Consider the following 25,119-nt stretch of genomic DNA (forward strand, 5'->3'; position numbering starts at 1 on the left):
TACCACCTTCATTTTGCATCATTATCTTGCATTACATACTGTTTGAACTTTCAAGATTATAAACTTTCAGAAAATACTAACTTGGACAGAATTTGAGCCTAGGAGTACATTAGTAGTTCCCCAAAACATTCAACTAAAACTAGAAGTCTTTCAAAGCCAAGCAGTTCTCTTTCACTGAGGAGGATCTTTGCAACCTAGGTACCAAAATATTCAAAAAAACCTCTAAAAGCATATTATCATAACCTGGTGATGCTTAATATTTTAATCTTGTTTTCTATCCAATGTCAAGGAAAGAATCTTCTCTAGGTAAATTTATTTTATATATACACTTCAAGTAAATCCAGCACTGGAAAATTAATTTGTTAAATAATTTATTGCAGGAAGCTTCTGGAATATACTATCTAATGTTGCAAAGCCATTTGAGATTAATAAGACTTCCACTAATTTGCTAATTAGTTTGACATCACCTAGGGTGTGGGCTTTTAGCCTATCATCCTCCTAATAAACCATGTAACTAGAGAATGGGCAAAACAGGATTTACCTTCATCAAAGGCTGACACTGCAGCTAGCTTGATTTTCAATGAGGATGTCTGGAGGCCAGACTGATTAATGTAGAAGGTACTCAAGCAGCCTGTGTGTGGGATATACATAGGTTAATAAGGTTCCAATTGCTTAATCTCAAACCATCGTCTATTTGAAATCATATGAAGAAGTCCACTGAACTTAGTTAGGAGACCTTGACGTTTTCTTAGACACACTAGCTGCTGGATGTCTACCCACTCAGAAGCCAAGCTGGAAGTAAGAGAAATCCTCTACTGGGATGAAGAACGCTCTGGTTCTAGGTGAACGAGTCTGGAAAATTTCTGATTGTGACAGGCAATGGCCTCAAAAGAGAAAGTTGAGTTTTCACTACTGAGAAGTCTTGTTAATCTTATTCATAAAGTTGTCACAGATTCAGTGATGGAGCTATATTGATAGCTTCTCCAATGAAAGGGAAAGGTTATCTCTCGTAATTTCTTTTTGTACATATTACCATATTTTTATACCCATGACAAAATAAACCCATCCTAAGTTTCACCACTCTAAATGATCTGCACTTCTGACCAAAATATCATTCACATGTTTTAAGGAGATCAATTTAATTACTTTTTTCAACAATTAAAATAATTTTTCCCTTTCTTGTCAATACACATTTCTATTATTTATACTTTAAAATCCCTACTGAATGTCTCTGATAAAACTAACATTTTATTTTTCCCCTCTCATATATATAAAACTCCCTATTATAAATAGTAGCTTCCAAGACAACACAGCATTCTCCTAATTACATGTCATAATCCAATTTATAGGGTGAAGAAAATAATTTACAGGAGAAAAATACTTCAAAAGAAACAAGTTACACTTAAGCTTTTGAAGGCTTTTAGAATGTGGTTAGTTACAACTAAGCAAGTTAGTTAAAACTCTTAGTATATTCTTAATACTGAAATCTTATTATCATATCAATAAGTTATCAGCAATACATTATAAAAATTCTTTACAGAAGTATAAAATACATACAACTATTAAAACTTACCTATTATAATATCTGCCTCCCATCATAAATTGATTGCTTGATGTTGGACATATTTTAAAACGCTGAATATTTTCACTGGTCCGAAAATAAAGTGAATAATCACCAGGTGTATTATCTGAAGGCCTCACAAGAAAACTGCACACCTGACCAACTGAAAAGATATCATAATACAGTGTTATTCACTGTTACTCATCTTAGTGTCATTTATGAGCTCTTATCAAAGCTCTTCCTGTACAAATTAGCAAGAATTGCATGCTTAAAGGAGAAAGTCTGATGTAAGTTCCAACAGTGATCCCCCATTCTTCACCAAAATGGGATAAAGCCAAAGTTAATGTAAAATCATTTGGCTGTAGCTGACAACGTATCCCCACTTTTGCCACCTCTTTACAAGAGCATATCGTGTGCATGTGGGAGGTTTGACAATGTTTTAAAAAAAACTAAAATTTTTTGTTCTCATATATAAGGTATGTTATTTGACAGTATGAGTCAGAAATCTTGATGTTTTCATTTTAAAAATATTTCCCCTATGAGTAGACTAAAAAAAGGTTATAATACATTCTCCCATAAGTACATAACAGTATTTTCTCCTCGGTATTTTAAAGCCCAAGATATTTTTTTATTTATATAAATTACAAAAAAAAGTTAACTATTTCAATTAGAATTATGAAACTAACTGTACTTGAGAACATTAAAAAAAAATACTCAGTGCTCAGCCATGAGTTTTTTTCCAATGTAGTAGCAACCACAGGTCTGATGCTCATATGTTCATACAGAAAATACAGGTTTTGCTGCAGTCTGTTATAAACAGGATTATTTTGTGTCATTCCACTACCACTGTATTACCATCTGAAATACAAGTACCTGTCATCAACAAATTGTAAGCCTCTTGTTTGGAGATCTTCCCATGGAACCATCTTAAAGACGAAGAGAAAAAATAGAAAGCAAGACTATCAGCTCTCTTTTTTAGTTCACGTAACATCTAAAGCTCTGACACCTATGAATTAATCTTTATTTTAAAAATCTAGTACGTATAGATTATATAAGCAACTGTTATGTTACTCAGTGATTGTGTTTTTCTACCAACAGAATGAAAAATAGGTATCTACAGCTATATAAATAAACTCATTTCAATACAAGTGTCCAACATGAAGTACATGTTCAAATCCAAGTGTGTTTAGAGATGAAAAGGCTTTGTTTAAATGCTAGATAATTTGACAGGCATATTTGAAGTCAAGTCTCAGCAATTTATTTGAAGTGTGAAATGCAAAGCTCAGAGATTAATGAAAGTTACTTTATATATACTTTATTTTCTGTACAGAAAATACTGTACAGAATAACTAAAATTGAATTTTTCTAGAAGCTGAGGAAATAAGGCCTAGCTTTGTTAGACTATTGAATATGAATTGCTTTAATATTACATCTTACATATTCCAGTGTCCTGCATCAGCGCATCATCCTAAAAAAATACAACAATCTGTCCAGTCTCAACTCGATACCTATGATTATAGGAAACAGCTTGACATTGCATGGCAATTCAGTTTACATGTGGCACAGCACACGCTACATCTTAAGAGCTCATCCTGTCCTTTAAAGGAAAGCTAGAAATATGGCCTTTCATTGCAGAGCACATGTGTGTGTGCATGCACGTGTGTTTAAATGTGTAAAAGAAATCCTCTTTTATGCATCAAAAAAGAGCTCTAGTTCTAACTTGCTTTTTATATGACCTTTGCAGGATAATCTCTGGCTATTGGAGTGTTTGCAGAAATCCCTGCCTCCCCTGGAATCCTCTAAGCAGCATGAGTAACTGGACTGACAGTGTCACAGCTCTAAGAATCTGCTACAAACTACTTTGTATTACAAAACAAAACAAAAATAATTCTTGTATTTGAAGGCATCCCTACTACTGTTATGCTGCTATACCAAACTGACTAGCAAAACATTGGGGACCAGTAAACTGAAGTCACACACCAATGGTTTTCTTTCCCCTATTAAACAAACAAACAAAACATAACCCACACACACAAGAAATGCCTTCTTCAATCACCAGTCCTTTGGAGACTGCCAACTGGGCAATAAATACAGGAAGCAGCAGCTGCAATTACAGTAAGCAAATGGAGGACAGATGAATCTATCCAGCTACTAGAAAATTTATGTAACTTTCATTTGCTACTCATCTTTACTACTGATGTGTGTTAGCACATGAGGCTAATATAGAGAAAGTGCTACTATCATACTATCATTCCTCTAATGATGCTTTGTTCCCTCTCAGGCATTTAGAGCTGAGCAGACCTGAAAAAAGGTTACACATACAGTTTGCTTTAGAAGTAAAAAAAAAAAAAGCCCCACAAATCAGAAAACACCACATCCTCCGTTGTACATATTCTGGATAAAGTGATCACACAGACTCATCCAAGATTTTATCACTGCAAAATCCATTAAAATTACGCATAACTAATACAAGATTTCCTATCAATGACCTATGTATCTTCAACAGCTAGTATAGAAGAAAAGTCTTAAGATTAAAAAAAGTACACACACAGTTGGTTCACCCTCCCAATCTCATAGCTAAAGTTTACAGTTATTTTATGATTTACTTTTAATAACAAAACAAAAATCCTTACATTTTGCCTTCATGTGGATCTTCTTCTCTTCCCTAGTAGGAGAATTAACATATTAAGTGTATGACAATAGTATGCTTGAGTTTAGAAAAATAAACTTCATAGGTTAAGACCTTCTGTAGAAATAAACAGCACTACAAAGTCCAAGACATTTTTGAACTAGATAGCGTATTGCACAGTTCATGCAAAGGGGTTTTCAACTTTATTAACTAAGTGGAAATTCAGCCATAACACATTACTTCAAAATGTTGTTTGTCACTCTTCAAGTCCTTCTTAACTTAAATCTCAACTTTCCTGAACTTCAACTACTAATGTAGAAATCTACAGTTAGATACTCTAACACTACCACTTCAGTTTAGCCATTCGCATCCTGATATAGATGTGAGAAACAGGTGAAGCAAACTCTACTAATAGCAAAATACATATACTGCAAAGCAAACATCATCAGGACTCCAAAGCAATGGTGAACTTCTTTAAAAAAAAGCACGTGGAAGGGTGGGGTAGGTGTTTTTATTCATTAAATCATCTCTTCTCCTGAAGTAATTCAATTATCTTTAGGTCACCTGGTTAGCTTCCTGACTTTTCATAAGCCCTTCTAGGTTTAACTAACTCATCAATTTACATTTAAACCCACAGTTGGCCTTCAAAAAAAACCCACAGAAGACATATTATAGTACAAAATTTCAGTCTATACATTTATGAATGTTTCATAGCAAACAAAAAAGAATGCAACTGAATATAGCAAGTTCTTTATCAGGACTGGTGAGTTTAGGGAACTGCCTAATAAGTTCACAGTATCATTCATTTGCAAATGAACTTCTTTGGATAATATGTGAATAAGTACTTTGTTTGGATACTGAATTAGAGTAAAAGGTTTGTTAAACTAAAAACTGGCAGATTCAATTACTGCAGGAAGGTTTAGAAAAGTACATAAAGTCAGGCAATTAAATGACACTAGGTTAGGTTTATTTCATTTCAACTTACACAAATAATAATAAAAAATAATCACGTCAGTTCTGCATAAGATTTGAATATAAAATTACTTACCACTTCTTCTACCAGGTCTTCTACAATAAGACCTTGTTCATCTGTCCGTAGGTTTGTAACCCACATCCAGCCATCTTCCAATTCATTATGAACAATAAACATATCTCTTTTAAGGAAACTGAAGAGAGTTACAGTAAAATTTATGTTAGAAGTACAATCATAATACAAAGTTTAATGAACACAATGAATTCTTGAGTAGAGTTTCAGCAAAACATTTGAGGAAATCTGATCATTAAAGATACATTTATGGGTATCCTAAGCATACCATATGCATTTTTCACAGTTTAAGTAGCTATGATGGATGAATATTTATCCTTCTTTGATTTACATTTCAAATCTAATAGATATCTAATATATAAGTGTGCTAAGGACACATAAAACAAAAAAAAATCATAATTAAGAGAGTAATATTCTTCTTTTATTAAGAGAGATCAAATACTAAACAAGTAAAAACAATCAAGAGATACCCTTAAAAGTCTAAGAAAATAATACTTTTATCAAAACCTAACTTTGTATAATACGGTGTCCTGGTTTCAACTGGGATAGAGTTAATTTTCTTCTTAGTAGCTGGTACAGTACTGTGTTTTGGATTTAGTATGAGAATAACATTGATAACACACTGATCTTTTAGTTGTTGCCAAGTAGTGCTTACCCTAAATCAAGAACTTCTCAAGTTTCCCATGCTCTGCCAGTGAGGAGGTGCACAAGAAGCTTGGAGAGAGAAGAGCCAGGAGAGCTGACCCAAACTAGCCAAAGGGATATTCCATACCATAGAACGTCACATTCAGTATATAAACAGGGGGGTACTTGGCCAGGAGCTACCAATTGCTGCTTAGAGACTGGCTGGGCATTGGTCAGCAGGTGGTGAGCAACTGTATTATGCATCACTTGTGGGGTTTTTCCCCTTTGATTTTATTCTTCCCTCTCCTCTTCATTACAAATATTATTACTGTTATTATTTTTACTTTATTTCAATTATTAAACTGTTCTTATCTCAATCCACAGGTTTTACCTTTTTCTGATTCTCTTCCCCATCCGGGGGGGGGAGGGAGGAAGAGAGAGTGAGGGAGCAAGCGAGAGGGAGCAAGCAACTGCGTGGTACTTAGTTGCGGGCTGGGGTTAAATCACAGCATAAAGCCTGTGGAATATCTACTATTTAGGTCTTTGTGTATGAAAAAAAGTGCTGAAAAGAAGATACAGAATAGTTCCTCAAAAAGACTTGCAGTTAGCTACAGGAAGAACATAAATACAAAGCATTAAGATGTCCAAGGGAGTTTCGTTACCAGAAGGTTAGTATAAATTATTCCTAAATGTAATCCCAAACTCAGGCATACCCATCTTGTCTGGGATAGAATTAAATTTCTTCATAGTAGTTTGCATGGGGCTATGTTTTGGAATAGGGCTGAAAACAGCATTGATAACAGAGGGATGTTTTAGTTATTGCTGAACAGTGCTCACACAGCATCAAGGCCTTTTCGGCTCCTCACACTGCCCTGCCAGCAAGTAGATTGGAGGTGCACAAAAAGTTGGGAGGGGACATAGCTGTCCCAGCTGACCCAAACCGGCCAAAGGGATAGTCCATACCATATGACATCATGCTTAGCAATAAAACTGAGGGTGGAGGTTGCTGGACATTGGTCAGTTGGTGGTAAGCAATTGTTTTCATTTGCATCACTTGTCTTTCTTGGGTTTCATTTTCCTCTCTTTGTTGGTTGCTGGGTTTGGGGGTTTTTCCCCCTTACTTTTTTTTTTTATAATTTCTTTCTAATTATTAAATTGTCTTTATCTCAACCCATGAGTTTCTCTCTCATTTTTTTTCTTCCAATTTTTCCTCCATTCCACCGGGGGGGGGGGGGGGGAAGTGAGTGAGCAGCTGTGTGGTGCTTAGCTGCCAGCTGGGGTTAAACCACAACAGTCCTCTTTGGCACCCAACAAGGGACTCCAAGGATTTGAGATAATAACAGATATGACCAGAGTGTATTAGAAGGAAGTTATAAATATTATATCTGTTAACAGTTGCTGGTCATGATATCAATTTCTCTGTCCTCAACATTAGTTTATCTGATCTGTGCCGTACTCTCTTTTTTGTTGAACATGTTAAAGACTGGTTTTGGCTTTTGCAGTTTGCTGTGCTCTGTAGCGCTTAGTGCTGTTTTGCCTGTGAGATTTATTATTAAAACACTACCTTGAGCTTAAACTGCTATTTGGGCTCTGTACTGATGCCATTACTGGACTTTGAGAACCATCTCATGGAGACAACTAACAATTACACTTCCTCTAAGAGGTATTTTGTGGAAGAAATACAGAATGGCACCTTCACCACCTTCCATGATGTTTTCTCACTCGTTATAACAACTCTTCAGTATCTTTAACATTCTTGGGTAATCAAAATACTTCTATTGGTACTTCTTGAGAATATTGTTTCTGCTTTTTCCAAGGTTAACCAATTATTTAGGAATATCACCAAGGCTCCACAGCAGCGTGGTTATGGGTGGCAAGGCATGTGGGAGAATATGGGCAACTATATAAAAAAGCTGTCACATCCAGTGGTCTGGGACTTCACTCCCAGATCCTGATGAAGTGATAGAACATTTGAAAAAAGATGCTCTGGCTATTCTAAAGAGGCACAACTTATCACACTGTGCTGGGGTCTCGCCTGCACCTACTGAACACTGCTCTGTACTCCTTGAGGGTGCTGAATAGAAAAGAGGGTCTCTGGATCTGAAAACATACCAACAGACACTGTGGCTAAACCAGAGACCCAGCCCTCAACTATATCAGTCACTTTTATAATTAAAAGGAAACAATGGAAGCAGAAGTCAACTCAAGTAAAGGATGAAGAAGCTTCTCTTAAGAGGGAGCAGGAGAGAGAATCAGAAGAGGCAGCCTGTTCTGCAGCAGGGCAGCCACAAGAACAGAATTGAAATCATAAATTATACAGAAACCACCCTATCCCTAAGTGGGCTGTGAGATATGTGAAGCTATCAACCAGGTGAGCAAATTATCAGCTACTTACTCTGATGCTGGGATACTGGAGCCAATAGTCAGGAATTAGAGTGTAAGGAAACTCAGCAGCTGGGATCCCTTGCTAGGGATAAGGCCACTGACAAAAGGATTGGAAAAGGGACAGGAGTCCTTGGTCTTTGGAGACAGCTCCTGTCAAGTGTGAAGGACAAGTATCTCTTCAAGGAAGGTCTTGCAAATTCCCAAAACAAATAGACCACCACTGAGGGAGGTATCAAGTATCTGAGGGAACTAGCTGTGGTGAAGGTGATCTATAGCAACCTGGATGACAACTAGGTATCCAAAGACCCAGATGAAGTCTGGTGCACACGGTCCATTTGACAAAAGTTTGTACAAAGTGCTCCAACATCATATGCCAACACCCTGGCAATAATCAGCTGGAGAGACACAGAAGCACCAACTGCGGATGGATTGGCCAGCCAACTCTGAGAATTCAAAGAGAATCTCACTTCCTCCCTATAGGCCTGCATCTTGGCTGTGGAGAAAACGTCCCAACAATTGATCCAGCAATTAAAGAAGGATAGGTCTTCCTCACCCATACTGACCAATGTCTTGGCTATTAAGAGTCAGCCTTTTTGTGTTTAGGGGAGAGGGTTACTAGTGGTACACACCACACGCTACCCTGTGGTTCTTCCTGTGTGACCATGGGGAGGACATGAGGAAGCGGGATGGTGAACCTGCCTGGAGACTAGAGGCTCAAGTACAGGAACTGAAAGAAAAAACAGCCAAAATGAATCCATCCAGGCAAATTACTGCTCCAGTGTCTGTTGGTGCTGAGTTGCTGTCCAGGGTTAAACCACAACATCAGGTCATATGAAAACCTTTCACTGGAGCACAGGGAGACTTCTCAGTCAAGTCAGGTGATGCATTAGGAATACAGGCAATAGCTATGAGGTACTGAAGCTCATCAACTACTAGTTCAATCCAGAATTAGACTGCAATTTTCTACAGAATGTCTCTCGTTTGAGAGGGTGTGATGGATGCACCCACTCTGAGTGAACAGTACTTTAGTTCAAGCATTACTGACAAGTAGGCCTGACTGAAATCTGAAATCAGTCCTGCCATGCAAACCTTGAGAATTGTGCTAGGCCATATCTTCTCAGGAACCAAGGAGTCTAAGCAATGTCTTATCAGGAGCTAACAGTACCAGCCTGAGCTGGGACCAGACAAAACTAAAACTGCTACAACTGCATATGTGCCAAAAGCAGGTGTGACTATGGAGTCAATCACTTTATGCTATAAATATCTGTAGCTCCCTGCCCAAGCCCATTGAGTTCTCCTGTATGGCAGCAGGCTGCATAGTGGTGATCTCCCCCTTGAAAAGGGACACCTCTCAAGGTTACTCCTCAAGGTTGAGAGACCCCTTACCCAGCATGTGATATCTATAATGAAGTAAGCAACATTTTACATTAGGCCTAAGAGTATATTGTATGCTAGCAACACTTATATATCCAGCTATAGCTTATTACAAGTGTAGTAAGTAGTAGTGTTTGACTGCTAAATCATTGTCTAATCAGTCTAAATTATGATTTAATGATAATGTAAATAATTGTCAAATCACTGCTTAATTACCATCCAATTACTGCTTAATCATTATTTACCATTTGATTTTTGTTCAATCAATTACCATTTAATCATCATTTAATCATTAATAAACCCCTTTTAGTTAACACTACAATGATGACTTCTCTTAATAATTCATCTGTGACAGAGGGTAACAGAAAATGCATTAGTTGAGCACAAAGCAAACAGCAAGAATAAAAAAGGCTAATGAAAATACTTAGAATTAATTCAGCTACTACTGAACCTAAATCTTAACAATGTACAATAAACAGCAAGGCCATTCTAAATCAGTTCTATTACAAAGAAGTTCACAGTAAGTTATTGCATGCAAGACTGGTTGGAATTAACCCTGAAATACTTCAAGCTTTCTAAATATTAATTATAACATCAAAATTAAGTCAAGATTCCCTGAAATACATAAAATTTTCAAGAGTACATTGCAGTACAAGATTATAGTACATTAATTTGACCTAAAACAGAGTACTTTGTCCCAGCATTGCTATGAACAGAACTATTTTATCACACAGATCTCAGAAGCCTAGCCAGACACACAGAACTTTACATTTCAGCTGTATCCTAGAAAAGGGAGAAAAGGCATAATTTCCTGCAATTCTTGTTACCATAGCAGAGTAATGAAATACTTTTTCCTCTTAAATTGGTAGGTGCAATTAGGCATTTATTGGACTTGATGGATCCTACTATGCATAAGAATAGAAAGAAGCCCTACTTGCAATACACAATTAGGGAGTTCCCTCCCGTCTTACCACGGTTTTGTATGCTTAGAAGGACTTCTCAAAGATTAATATCCTCACGGTGTTTTTTAAAGAGGTCAGAATGGACTGGCCATGCAACCTTGGGATAAATTTCCACCCCAATGAGGATATAAAGCTGTCATATACCTTTCTCCATAATCTTAGGCTAATAGTCCTATCAAGAACCCAATTCAACCAGCATTTTCTATCAACTTGTGAAAACAAGATGGTCTCATTAAAAATCACTAATAACGTCTTCCAAATCTTCCTTTTTATTTTTTTATCTGAAAAGAACCTCATATCAAGAAAGCAATATTAATTCCAAGCAACTAGTATACATTCTTCTATTAGCTATAGGACTGTTGGTTTTGCATCTTTTCCACATAATATATATTGTGAAAATGCAAGAGAAGTATGGAGTAAAGACCATCCCATAGATTTTCTTGATAGATCAACATTAGAAAGGAAATGAGTAGCAGTTCACAGAAAAAATAAACAAGTATGACAGTGAGTTTACTGGGTTTATGTGGTTTTGGTAGTAGGGGAGCTTCAGGGGTGCCTGAGCCAATCAGTGATGGTGGTAGCGCCTGTGATAACATATTTAAGAAGGGAGGAAAAATCTGCACAAAAGCAGCCAGAAAAGAGTAAAGAGTGAGAATATGAGAGAAACAACTTTGCAGACACCAAGGTCAGTGAAGAATGAGGGTGAGGAGGTGCTGCAGGCACTGGAGCAGAGATTCCCCTGCAGCCCATGGAGAAGACCGTGGTGATGCAGGCTGTCCCTCTGCAGCCCATGGAGGTCCATGGAGGAGCAGATATCCCCCCCCCTGCAGCCTGTGGAGGATGGAGCAGGAGGCAGTGACAGGCTGAAGGAGGCACTATGGACCCGTGGAGAGAAGAGCCCACACTAGAGCAGGTTTGCTGGCAGGACTTAGGACTCCAGGAAGGGACCCACACTGGAGCAGTCTGTTCCTGAAGGACGGCACCCCGTGGAAAGGACACATGCTGGAGCAGTTAGTGAAGAACTGCAGCCCATGGGAAGGACTCATGTTGGAGAAGTTCCTGGATGACTGTCTCCCGTGGGTGGGACCCCGCACTGCAGCAGGGGAAGAGTGTGAGGAGGAAGAAGCAGCAGAGACAACATGTGATGAACTGACAGCAGTCCCCATTCCCCTGTATCGCTCAGTGGGAGGAAGTAGAGAATTTGGGAGTGAAGTTGAGCCCAGGAAGAAGGGAGGGGTGGGGGGAAGGTGTTTTTAGTTTTGTTCTTATTGCTCATTATCCTACTCTGGTGTTAATTGGCAATAAAGGAAATTAATTTTCCCAAGCTAAGTCTGTTTTGCCTGTGACTAATTGCTGAGGGATCTCCCTGTCCTTACCTCGACTCACAAGTCTTTTGTCATATTTTCTTCTCCCTGTCCAATTGAGGAGGGGGAGAGACAGATCAGCTCAGTGGGCACCTGGCATCTAGAGAGGCAATTCAATAGCTTTTTAAAATATTAAGATTCAACATTTAAAAGTATCATTTGTTCAATACAGACTCTTTCCAAAAGGGGAGAGAGGGAGAAGGAAAAGGAATCATTCTTGCTCTATTTTAAGGACAAGACTTTTTAGGCACAGGCAACAAAATAAGTGCTAGAATATTAAAGGCAAGGGTTTTTTGGCAGCCTCTCCTTTTTCTCCTTATTTCAAGGAAGACACTAAAAATACTGTTCTTAATTTTATCAGAGTCAATTCTCACATTCTCTTTCTAGGGGTCAAGATTGGTTTGGTTTGAACTATTTATCTGTTATTAGCTACTTCTGCAGGCAAATTTGGAGCCAATTTATTTCAAACCCTCACATGAGATTTTTGCACAGAATTCCTTCATGCACAAACTTAACATTTTTCTCAAAGTGGGTAAGCATTTGAAATTAGTAATGTTCTATTTCTAAACTAAGTCTCATAGTTCTAGCAATTAAATGTAACTCCCCTTACAATTAATGCAAACAGTATACCCAGATTAAAAGTGTTATTCCTCGGGGGGGGGGGGGGGGGGGGGGGGAGGGGGAGGAAGAAAAAAAAGACAAGGAGAGAGATGACAAGACACGAGACAGACAAGAAAAAAAGAGACATTATACCTTTAACCTCCCAGAGCGTTGTCTAAGATGCAATTGAAAAGTATTTACATAGTGAACATATACTGAAATCATGAGTATTTATGAATACTCCAAGAATTTCACAGCTGCTTCTGCCTATTACTAAAACATACCTTATTTCATCAGTTTCTGGCACTTTGGTGTAAGGTAGAATTGCTCGAACTCTCCTTCTATCCTCCACAGGCTACAATTTTAGAGAAGAGTGCAAATATATTAATTTTCCCTTTCATTCTAGTGTAGGCTTCCTCTCCCCAACATTATGCTATTCCAATGCAAAAGACTAGTAATAACCTTTGTATCCCTTTGCTAGTTTTAAGTTTTCAAAGGATCAAAAATAGTAAGAGCTGCAAATGTTTAATTCCTAAAGGTATCTAGAAAAAGCTCTTACATTGTTTCTAGCCTTGTAACATTATCAGTCATATTATCTCCAAAAATCAAATTACCAGTAATGTAAATCCCATAAAAGAGAACTTTAGAACTTTCTTCCACTTAGTGGAAATGAATGTAAGTTTCACATTCAGAAACATCGGGGGGGGCATGCAGTCTGCAGGGTTTTTTGGGGAGCTGTCTGGGTTGGGTTTTTTTGGTTGGTTGTTTTTTTTGTTGGTTTAGGGGTTTTTTTTAATTACTGATATTGTCTTAAGGATAGTTACTTGAAAGAAGCCCAACTTTCAGGAACTTTGTTTATTTTCCAGGATGCATATTTTGAAATCTTTGCTACAAAACCATAATATTATTTTGAAATACTTTATTAAGTCAGTGTAAAACCCTAGAGTCTAACTACATTACAGTGGTGCTCTTTACTAGCCAAGAACCACACATTTTCTTGTTTATCTCTGTTTACGTACCATGTTATTACTACATTTGGAGATAACTGCAGTACTCGATATCTAGCTTTCTCATTACAGATTTTCATTAAAAAACAATTTTTTATCATTACTTTCTATCAGTAAGAACATGTTTATATATTCCTTATACTTCACCATACACTGAGACAGCTCTAGAACTAGGGGAAACTTTCTACAATGCTTTTTTCATAGAGAACTATGAATATAAAATGCAAGAGTAATTATATTAAAATTTACTTAATGACATTTAAAAATTGTACTACTTGCCTCTGGAGGTGCTACTGGAGAGAACAGTTTTTCCCCCTTCAGCAAACAAGACACATGACTGTAATAACCAATTAGGTCTGAGAGTGAAGCAAAGCGACGTCCACCAATGTAATAGTCTCCACACATGGCAATTATCCTGGTAATAAAGAAAAGGAAACTTGATAGAAGTAAGTCTTGCTACAAATCGTTGGGGTGGGGTTTTTTGCTGGTTTTGTGAGTTTTTATTTTTTAAAAGGAAGTTAGGATAACGTTGAGTTTTTAAAGCGGGCTATGTTCAACAAAATGCAGTATTACAAACTCACTTTCTCATATGTACACACACACCCTTAACTAATTAATATCTCATCAGCAATTACTGATAAACATCACAAAATAAAACTATTTGAAGACTGTAAAGGAGATGTAGATTTACAAAAAAGCAAGCAGATTTGCTAGAGCTAAATAAAATTAAACACAAAAATATAATTACTAGCATTGTGGACAAATGACAACATTAGTAGAGGTAACAGCATTAATACTGCTATCATGCAGGACACAGCTTATATGGTAGGCCTGTATAAATTTGGCAAAGTATCAACATATTTTGGTAACAAAGAACTGCATTTGATTATACAGTACAGAATACTGAAATACCTTCAAAAATTAGTCACTTTATTATGGTTAGTCTAGTATCCATGCTAAAAAATAAGAAATAACTTTGTAATAATAACGTACTCAATTTAAAAGCCTGCTAAGGGCAAAATTGCTTTAAGAAAAACATTTAAATAATTTAACACAAAAGAAAATTCTTATAAAATTACTCATCTTACTAACATGTAGTTAGAGTGTGTGTTGGTGTTAGGTTTGGGGTTTTTTTGCGGTGTGGTGGTGCATGTTTTAGTACTCAGATTTGTGAATACACTTATATAAAAAAAAATGGAAAACAACATGCCTGTTCATATTGCTATGCAATACAAGTTCTAAAACCAGTGAGAAATTATTTAGGTAAGAGTTAACAGTTTTTAAAACATTTGTATTACACACAAATAATTTGTACAAGGGGAAAAAAGTACATAAGTTGAAACAATATTTTTGACAAGACAATCCAAAGAAACAATCAGTTATGTAAATTGATGGATTCAAGAGGACCTGAGTTTTTCCAGCAACAAAAGCTGGACAGCAGTCCTGAGTAATAACACTTCTTTAAAAATGTGAAGAGCTACCTGGAAAACCGACTTGGAGAAGGGAGAAAATGACTGAACTATACCTTTAGTTATACATAGGGAAAAAAATGAACAAGATATTTAATCTACTTAGATACTATAATTTTTGGTAAAAATTGTGAAATCAGCCATTTTATGAAACCTGCAGAATGCTAAAACCAGTTTCCAATAAATTATGCAGTAAATGGGAAAAACATCATACTTTCTGCCAGAACTCTTATTGCAGTGTCAAAACAATAATTTTTAGGATCACAGAATCACTTAGGTTGGAAAAGACCTTTAAGATCATCAACTCCAACTGTTAACCTGCCAAGTCCACCACTAAACCATGTCCCTAAGCACCACATCTACACATCTTTTAAATACCTTCAGGGATGGTGACTCAACCACTTCCCTGGGCAGCCTGTTCCAATGCTTGACCACCCTTTCCGTGAAGAATTTTTTTCCTAATACCCAATCTAAACCTCCCTTGGCACAATTTGAGGCTGTTTCCTTTTCTCCTATCACTTGTTACTTGGGAGAAGAGACCAACACCCACCTCACTACAATCTCCTTTCAGGTAGATGTAGAGAGCAATAAGGTCTCATCTCAGCCTCCTTTTCTCCAGACTAAACAACCCCAGTTTCCTCAGCCTCTCCTCATAGGACTTGCTCTGTAGACTCTTCACCAGCTTCATTACCCTTCTCTGGACACTCTCTAGCACCTCAATGCCCTTCTAGTAGCAAGGGGCCCAAAACTGAACATAGGATTTGAGGTGTGGTCTCACTAGTGCTGAATACAGAGGGACAATCACTTCCCTAGTCCTGCTGGCCACACTGTTTCAGATACAAGCCAGGATGCTATTGGCCTTCTTGGCCACCTGGGCACACTGCTGGCTCATATTCAGCCAGCTGTCCATCGACACCCCCAGGTCCTTTTCTGCCAGGCAGCTTTCCAGCCACTCTTCCTCAAGCCTGTAGCATTGTGTGGGTTTGTTATGACCCAAGTACAGGACCTAGCACTTCTCCTTGTTGAATCTCATACAATTGGCCTTGTCCCATCGGTCCAGCCTGTCCAGATCCCTCTGCAGAACCTTTGTACCCTCAAGCAGATCAACAGTCCCACCCAACTTGTTTTTTTCTTCAAACTTCCTGAGGATGCACTTGGTCCCCTCATCCAATTCATTAAGATATTAAACAGAACTGGCCCCAATACTGAGCCCTGGGGAACACCACTTGTGGTTGGCTGCCAGCTGGATTTAACTGTCACCACCACTTTGGGCTCAGCCATCCAGCCAGGTTTTTTTACCCAGTGTAGAGTACACCTGTCCAAGCCATGAGCAGCGAGTTTCTCCAGGAGAATGCTGTGGGAAGCAGTGTCAAAGGCTTTACTAAGGTCCAGATAGACAATATCCACAGCCTTTCCCTCATCCACTAAGCGGGTAACCTCGACATAGAAGGAGATCAGGTTTGTCAAGAAGGATCTGCCTTTCATAAACCCATGCTGACTGGGCCTTGATCACCTTGTTGTTCCGCACATGCCACGTGATGGCACTCAGGATGATCTACTCCATAGCCTTCCCTGGCACAGAGGTCAGGCTGACAGGCCTGTAGTTCCCTAGATCCTCCTTCTGGCCTTTTTTGTAGATGGGCATCACATTTGCTAACCTTCAGTCAATTGGGACCTCCTCTGATTAGCCAGGACTAATAATAAACAATATAAAGTTGCTTGGTGAGCACTTCCACCAAAGGAGGAATTCTTATGATATGCCTTCACAAACTGAAGTCTAAGAATATATAACATCATTGATCAGTGAAGATAAAAATATGCAATAAAATACAAGAAACAGAGAAATTAAGTGAAATTAGATAAGTTGAAAAATAAAGAAAAATCTTAACATCTAACCTCACATTACCTCTCTCGTTTCCAGAAAACAAGTTATTTTAAAGATATTTCAAAACAAATTACAGTACAAAAAGTTAAACATGTCTGACTACTTAGTTTTCTACTTAGCATTTGACTTATTTACAAAGCTCATGAGCAATTCAAGAACAACAGGAGAAAACAAATTTAACTGCTGAAAAAGAGTATATTGTTTATCTCTACTTGGTTTCTTACACTTTTACTTTGCTTTAACAGGTCAGTATTCTAATACATTCCTGCTTTAAAAATCTCTCTTCTCAGATCAGTTGTTAAAACTATATTATTTCTACCAAATAGGAGTGTAAAATGTATACTAAGATCAATCTTCAGAGATGAAATTTGAAGTTTTTAAGCACATAGCACTGCAAGGGAAGTCAGAAAATAATGCAACTTTAAGGATCTAGACTAGATCTCTTGGCATATTTCCTACCAAACTCCGTATAAAATCCATGATATTCACAGAATCAGCTTCTAAATGAAATTTAGTGTTTCATATTTTATTATTAAATCAAGCCGAAATTAAACCTTTCTTCAGAACACACAGGACTAGTAAATACAGAGACTTCTGTAACCACATAAAATTCTGAAGGACAAGATGAAAAGATAAAAGATTTTATTTCCCAATATTTATATAAAATTTAAAATATATATATTTTATATCATTCAGCAACTCACCAGAAAACATACTACTACAGCAAAAAAATAATTTAGTTTTGATGGACTCATATACTATCTGTCAACCATACATTGCACGAACATATGCCTAAATCCAACTTGGGGAAGGGGAATTGGAGAACTTTCACCTAAATATTGGTAATTTAGTCAAACAGAAATAAGAAATTAAAGTTTAATCAAAAAAATATAACTTTCAGGAAACAAAATATCAGTGAGATTCTTGAGCAATGGAAATTTCACCCATTTTTGGAAGGCTGCAATTGGCAAAGAACAAGCTTTGGTGAAAGTGACATTTCCAGTCTATGGGACCCAGTAGATATATCCTTATATTTGGCTGAAATAACTTCAAGACTGCCATTCTTGAAGCTGAAAAACATTAGAGTGTAGCAGAGAAGGACCTGGGAGTTCTGGTGGACAACAAGTTGCCCATGAGCCAGCATTATGCCCATGTGGCCAAGAAGGCCAATGGAATCCTGGGGTACATGAGGAGGAGTGTGGCCAGCAGGTCGAGGGCAGTTATCCTCCCCCTCTACTCTGCACTGGTGAGGTGGCATCTGGAGTACTGTGTCCAGTTCTGGGCTCCCCACTTCAAGAGAGACAGGGAACTACTGGAGGGGGTCCAGCAGAGGGCTACAAAGATGATGAGGGGACTGGAGAATCTCCCTTATGAGGAGAGGCCAAGAGAGGTGGGCCTGTTTAGCCTGCGAAGAGGGTCCCCTGTGGAGAGTCGGCCAAGTCACGACAATAACACCAATATGGCTACATGCCGTGCTCCCTTTATTAAACAAACAGGTCATATTAATAACTTAAACCAACCGCTCACACGACTTTACACGCAGGTGATTGGATAAAAGTCACATGGGGGTCCGTGTCGCTGATTGGTGAGCATACTGCAGGTGCCTGATCAGAATGCGTCAATGAGAATGTGCTGATTTCGCGGCTCCCAGGGCTTGCTCTACACCTGGCTTCTTCTTTGTGCATAGCTTGTTTTCCTTCTCCCATTGCTTGTTCCCAGGACTATTTAAAACTGCTCTGCAGCTTCAACTAACAGGCCTGGGTTGTCCAACCTGGACAATGGCAACATATGTCCTCGGTCCTTTAAAAATCCCTCTACAAGCCTGGAGAAGAGAAGACTGAGAGAGGATCTTATCAATGTCTACAAATATCTTAAGGGTGAGTGTCAAGAGGATGGGGCCAGGCTCTTTTCAGCAGTGCCCAGCGACAGGACAAGGGACAACAGGCACAAACTGCAACGCAGAAAGTTCCATCTGAATATGAGGAAAAACTTCTTTACCTTGAGGGTGACAGAGCACTGGAACAGGCTGCCCAGAGAGGCTGTGGAGTCTCCTTCTCTGGAGACATTCAAAACCCACCTGGACGTGCCTCTGTTCAACCTGCTCTAGGTGAACCTGCTAAAGCAGGGGGTTGGACTAGATGATCTCCAGAGGTCCCTTCCAACCCTGACCATTCTGTGATCTGCCCTTCTAATAACGAAAACATATACACACACTGCAGTCAACAAATGAATCAATAGCAGGTCTGTTTTATGGAGACCAGTATCAGCAAACAAATTTGTTTCTTTTGAATAGTTTTCTCTTCATATATTTAATGTATCCAAGAAGAAAAGATTCTTTAAGATATGAAAAGATTATAAGGATCCCTTTCTTAGAAAGTGGTTTTTAATGGTTTCCCATTTTCTATCTGAGATGTCAGAAAAAATTTATGGTGGACATGAAGTAACATTCAACACCTGATATAGGCTACAATAAGCAAAGTTATTAAAAATAAAACTTAAAAACAGTACTTAAAAAGCAAGTATTAATTTATTTTTCTACCACTGCTACATAGTAACCAGTTCTCAAACAAGAATCAGTATAGCTGAGAAGCATGAATTGTTAGCTCAGACAACATGATGCAAACATGAGCATGCTATATCTGTTTGCTTTGCAAATAAATTTGCTTTCTGTTTATTTCTGTTTCTTTAGATAGCTGACAAAAGGATTTTTCTAATGCTGAAGATGCATTTGATACCCTATTTTGTGAAGATGAACATTATACTGCAGCATGCAACTTGTTGACTAACATTCAAGTGCCTTCCCAGAACATCTTTCATTTACAGTAAACAAGAATAAATTGATGTATATAACTTGCTAATGGTAAAATAATTCTGGTTACAATTTCGGAAAAAGGGCTATTTGTATTTAGAACAACTAATTCTAGAACATACTAAAAGCTGATTCAGCAAATCTTCATATTATTAAATACATACCCTCTTTGTTTCTCCTTGTTCCTTCTTATAAAGGAAACACCCTGATTTGCTGACTTTGACATTCAAGTACGTCCTGTGAGCTGCAATAACTGAGGAACAGACTCAAAACAATCTCCTCCTATTACTAATAAGAAGCCTGCGTATTACTACAAATATAGTCACAACAGCTTTAGATAAACTTCTCTATTCTGATTATGTTGTTTTCCTCACATTTTCATTCTTTAGCCTGTAAAGGAATTTTTAAGTAGCATGGTTTAAAACAATTAAACCCTAGTAAAGAGCTATACCATACATGGATTAAAAAAAATATAAAAAATATTCAATTTATAATACGATTGTTTTCTATACTGTACTAAATTCTAAACCCACAAATAAACAGATTAAAGTGTTTTAAAAGAAAACATTTAATTCTCACCTAAAATGATTGACATTTGTTTTACTAAGGAATGAAAGCACAAATGAACCCGGTCTCCGATCACTCTCTCGAATAAGGTAACTTCCAGGTTTTCCTGCTTGCCAAAGACGTTCTTCTGCAATTGCTCTGTCGAGTTTTCCATGATACCACCTAAAAAACAATGTAACAATGGGTGTCCTTAGAATTTAGGCTTCTGTTTATTCTCACAGAACAGACCTGTGAAACTAATGAAAGTTCTCAGTTAAAACTGATGCAGTTCCAAACCTTTGTTTCAAATAAAGTTATCAGATGTTTACGTGTGCAACCTCTCTCAGATTACTCAGATTTCCAATACACAGAATTTTTAAAGCTTCACAGGTTCAGATAACCCATTTCCCCAAATAACTCACACTGTAGGAAAATACTCTGAACCATCCAAAAGGGACAAAGGATCTCTATAACCAGCTTTTTCTTTCCTTCCCAATTTTCTGGGAAGAGATAACTGATCTGACTCAGACCATTGTATTTTAAGCCTACTCAGGCTTCAATTCAGGCTATAACCTGTTTCTCAAACAACAAATAGAACACAGTATCAAAGCCTGCACTTAAACAAAATGACAGCAGTCACCAGACCATATTTCAGCCAAAAAAGAGCCTTCCCCAAACCCAACACATAGCCTATTAAAAGCAAATACTGATGCACAGCAACTCACAGACTGCAAAATATGACAAAAGAATATTTCAGTTTAATCCAAAGGTTAGACTCATTCAAACATGAATTTTCAACTCTGATCAGACCTCTTTCTACACCAAACATACAAATGGGGGGAAGCAGCAGCAGTGGAAGAAGCAATTGAAGAAAAGCCAAGTGTTGCCAAGTGGTGTTCTCAAAACCTCTTAAAAAGAAAAAAAACCCCACCTTTATACAGCTATTGTTTTATACTATTTAAATTATTAACTATTTCAGACCATTCACCTACTGATTCTACCAGTTCACATGTGGTCTTGCAAGAGTTGCAAAAAAAGCATTTTGGAAGAGATATGAAAGTCATCTTTTGGCTTAACGTACACAAGAAAAAATGAAAAATTGCAAATTTTAGAGTAAAACAAAAAAACCAAAGAGCTTCGCTGTTGATAAAAATCTTACCAGAAACATTTTTTCTATGCAATGGAAGTAAAAGTTGGCTTTGAGAACTTCTATCAGAATGAAAGTCAAATAGACTATACAGATTGTATACCAGTAGAAGCAGTACCAGTGTAGATATTGTTTACATTGGCAAAGCTGCAGTCTTGTTAGCAGAGCTCTCTCCTTTGCTTCTCCTCATCCCAATTAAAACAAGTTAAATCAGCGAAAGAGTTGTTTTGTCTGTACACTGTATAGCTCTTGAGGCAAGGTTAGAAAGATCATGTCTGTGGTGGGTTGACCCCAGCCAGCATCTAACCACCCATACAGCTGCTTGCTCACTCCCCCCAACCCCCAGCAGAACAGGGTAGAGAACAGGAAGAGCAAAAGCAAGAAAATTTCTGGGTTGAAATAAAGACTAATAAGTGAAAGAAGAATGAAGGAAGGGAGCTGAGGGAAACTGAAAACAACAGAAGCAATGCAAAGGCAATCACTCACTACCTCCCACAAGCAAACCAACACCTAGTCAGTCTCTGAGCAATGGCTACCTTGGAAGACACACACCCCTCTCCTTTTTATTTCTTCCTCCTCCTCTTTTTTTTTTTTTTCTCTCTCTCTTTTTTTTTTTTTTTTTAAATTACTGAGCATAACTTGATATAGTATGAAATATCCCTTTGGCCAATTTCCATCAGCTGTCCTGGCTGTCTCTCTTCTCAACTTCTTGCCTACCTCTAGCCTACTTGCTGGAGGGCAGAGGGAGCAGAGTGAGAAAGGAAGAAAGCCTTGATGCTGTGCAAGCACAGGTCAGCAACAGCCAAAATACCTATGTGTTATCAACACTGTTTTAGCCACAAATCGAAAACAAAGCACCACAGGGGCTGCTATGAAGAAAGCCAACTCCAGCCCAGCCAGATCCAGGACACTCTCTTAGAAGGCTCTGTACCATTTAGAATTTTATAGGTCAAGATCAATAACTTAAATTTGATGCTGTTCCAACTGCCAAATGCTTAATGCATGCAGTTAGAAGTAATGTTTAACATCTCTCAACTTTACACTAAATATATTTTTTTCCTGAAGAGATGCAAAATCTTGTCTTACCTAGAGTGCACTATGATATTAGACTCATGAAAAGAATTAAAGTTTGGATAGGAGGGTACCAACATAAAAATCTTGCCTATCTATTGAATAATGGGCCATATATGATTTATTTAAAGAAAGGTGTGCTCATGTTTATCTGAGGAGACCCTTATTGTTAACTTGAGGATGTACTAAATCCTTAAATGGGTGACACAGGGAGTGTGCTAATTGTCCAGGCATGAGATATGTTAATATTGTTAACTTGAAGATATACTAAATCCTTGAATGGGAATGTGCTAACTGTCCAGATGAGAGATACATTAATGAGTTCCCGGAAAGTTAATGAATAGACATGAGTGACTTGTATAAAGAGGGGGCTGAAAGGTTCCCTTGGTGTGCATGACTTTGGTGGAGCAATCCCCCATGCACCCAGCGCTGCCGAATAAATAAAGATAAACTCCACTCACTCGTATATTGGTAAAGTGATTCTTCAGATCACTATTCATAAAAAGAAAGCTGCCCCCCTGGCCATGACTCTTATCAAATGTACTCATTTCAAACAGTAACTCACTACTACTACGATTTATACCCTTCATCATTGCCAAGGACAAGATCCATAAAATTTCTAGTCACCTCTTTCTTTCTTGCCTAGTCCTAACTAGGAATATTTTTGTATTTCTAACATTAAAATCGCAAGTTTTAAGTGATGATAATTATCCAGGCCAAAACCAGTACAGAGTTACTTTTCTTCACAGTAGCTAGCATGGGGCTATGTTTTGGATTTGTGCTGGAAACAGTGTTGATAATACAGGGATGTTTTAGTCATTGCTGAGTAGTGCTTACACAGAGCCAAGGCCTTTTCTGCTCCTCACACCACATCACCAAGGAGTAGGCTAGAGGTGCACAAGAAATCAAGAGGGGACACAGCTGGAACAGCTGACCCCAAATGACCAAAGAGATATTCCATACCATATGACATCATGCTCAGCAATAAATCTTGGGGGGGGTGGAGGTTGGCAGGGGCTGCAGTTGCTCAGGGACTGGCTGGTCATCAGTTGGTGAATGGTGAGCAATCTTTTTCATTTGCATCACTTGTTTTTCTTGGGTTGGTGTCTGGGGTTTTTTTCCTCCTCCCTGTTGCTTTTCCCCCTCCTTTTTTTAATTCTTAAACTACCTTTATCTCAACCCATGATCTTTCTCACTTTTGCTCTTCTGATTCTCCCCCCATCCCACTGGAGGGTAGCAAGCAAGCAGCTGTGTGGTGCATAGTTGCCAGCTGGAGTTAAATCACAACAATAACTCATTATTTTCACAATGTTTTGAGCAAATATAACTAAACAACATTCTGAATCACACAGTTAGTGCCCTGACAATACAATAGCTATTATCAGATGCATCAAAAAAGAAAACATAAGTAGCCTTGCAACAGGTTATGAAATGATCCAACTACAAGATGTCTTACTAATTATAGACCAAAGTTTTAGATAGTTGCTTCTATGATGAGCTGTTTAACCATTGCTATAGCTTGTTACCTATATTTACAATTTTAATTTTTTTCAATGTTGAGAATATCAATAAAAGACTTCCATGCTTCACAAAGCAATCAGATGCTGTGCAAGGAAATATTTCCATGTATCAGTTTAAATCAAAAGCAGCATGTTCAAAACTCCAACCCTATGAATCACATTCTTAATTAAATAAACAGAATTAATACACAACTATGAAATCATAAACAGTTTGGATTCTATGCATTGTGATATATACACAAGCAACATACAGCTGCATAAGATACCATTCCTGACACTTCATGTAGTTGAGAGCCATAAGCCATGAATTTCTTTAACTGAATTGCATAGGGAGTTAAGAGTTGTTATCCCTAGCCTACAAACAAGATCTCCTTAGTTTTCCACTGAAGAAGCTAGGTACCAGAAAACTAGTCACACCAGTCTCATTAGGCCCAGCTAACAGACCTTCTACTGTGAGCAGGAATGTAATTACACTGCAGCCCTTTAGCAGTCTTATGGGACAATCACATGACAATTAACAGCCCCCAACATCGAAGCACTACAAGGTTCATGAAAGACAGGCTGTTCGCAAAGAGGTATCAGATAGTGAACTTACCATCTGGAAGGATGTAGTTGCTACTGTGTGTCACATGGTTCAACCAAATCCCTTTATTTACGTATTTCCTTTTTACATATAGGAAAAATCAAATATTCGGAGGCTTTGTTGTTTAACTAAAGCATTTTGCTTTTACAGTGTACTACAATTTTAACTTAGGAACACAATAGCCCAGGGAGGAAAGAATGGAAGGGGAAAGCACTGGAGGGGAGGAAAAAATTTTTTCAGCAACTTAGTAGAAATGAAGATGTTGATAACTGTTGGAAACCTCCCTGTTTCAATCTAAAAAACAAGTTATAGTGAGTAGAAAAATCCATCATCAAATGCCACACCCATTTCACTCTTTTCCTTAACCATACCAGACTATTTCAACAAAATCCAAAAGAAGAGTGAACTTCTGGGAGACATGGTCTAAGTTCCCTGCCTATAAATTAACAATCACCACCTTCATACCTTTCACAACATTACAGAATGTTAGTATCATTTCCTGAGGCTATGTGAGTTCTAATCCCATTAGGAGCAGATA

At 37.8% G+C, this 25,119-nt stretch overlaps 2 protein-coding genes across 11 annotated transcripts in view; one reads left to right on the forward strand and one right to left on the reverse strand.

Moving 5' to 3' along the window:
• The window catches only part of LOC130142145 (uncharacterized), a 438,873-nt gene that overhangs the window by 136,364 nt on the left and 277,390 nt on the right, over positions 1 to 25,119 (forward strand). The gene's annotated exons all lie outside the window — the stretch shown is intronic.
• The window catches only part of LOC130142132 (ras GTPase-activating protein 1-like), an 87,053-nt gene that overhangs the window by 48,363 nt on the left and 13,571 nt on the right, over positions 1 to 25,119 (reverse strand). For all 10 annotated transcript variants that reach the window (XR_008819301.1, XR_008819300.1, XR_008819303.1 and 7 more), the window contains exons 2-8: positions 20,294 to 20,443; positions 13,831 to 13,966; positions 12,829 to 12,899; positions 5,239 to 5,356; positions 4,195 to 4,226; positions 2,435 to 2,487; positions 1,574 to 1,724 (exon numbers count right to left, since the gene is read on the reverse strand). Coding sequence is in view for 3 of the 10 variants with exons in the window: in XM_056323575.1 (XP_056179550.1) it covers positions 1,574 to 1,724; positions 2,435 to 2,487; positions 4,195 to 4,226; positions 5,239 to 5,356; positions 12,829 to 12,899; positions 13,831 to 13,966; positions 20,294 to 20,443 (711 nt within the window). In the remaining 7 variants the exon portion in view is untranslated. The remainder of the gene's footprint in view (positions 1 to 1,573; positions 1,725 to 2,434; positions 2,488 to 4,194; positions 4,227 to 5,238; positions 5,357 to 12,828; positions 12,900 to 13,830; positions 13,967 to 20,293; positions 20,444 to 25,119) is intronic.

This window comes from Falco biarmicus, chromosome W (assembly GCF_023638135.1).
Source record: "Falco biarmicus isolate bFalBia1 chromosome W, bFalBia1.pri, whole genome shotgun sequence".
NCBI lineage: Eukaryota > Metazoa > Chordata > Aves > Falconiformes > Falconidae > Falco > Falco biarmicus.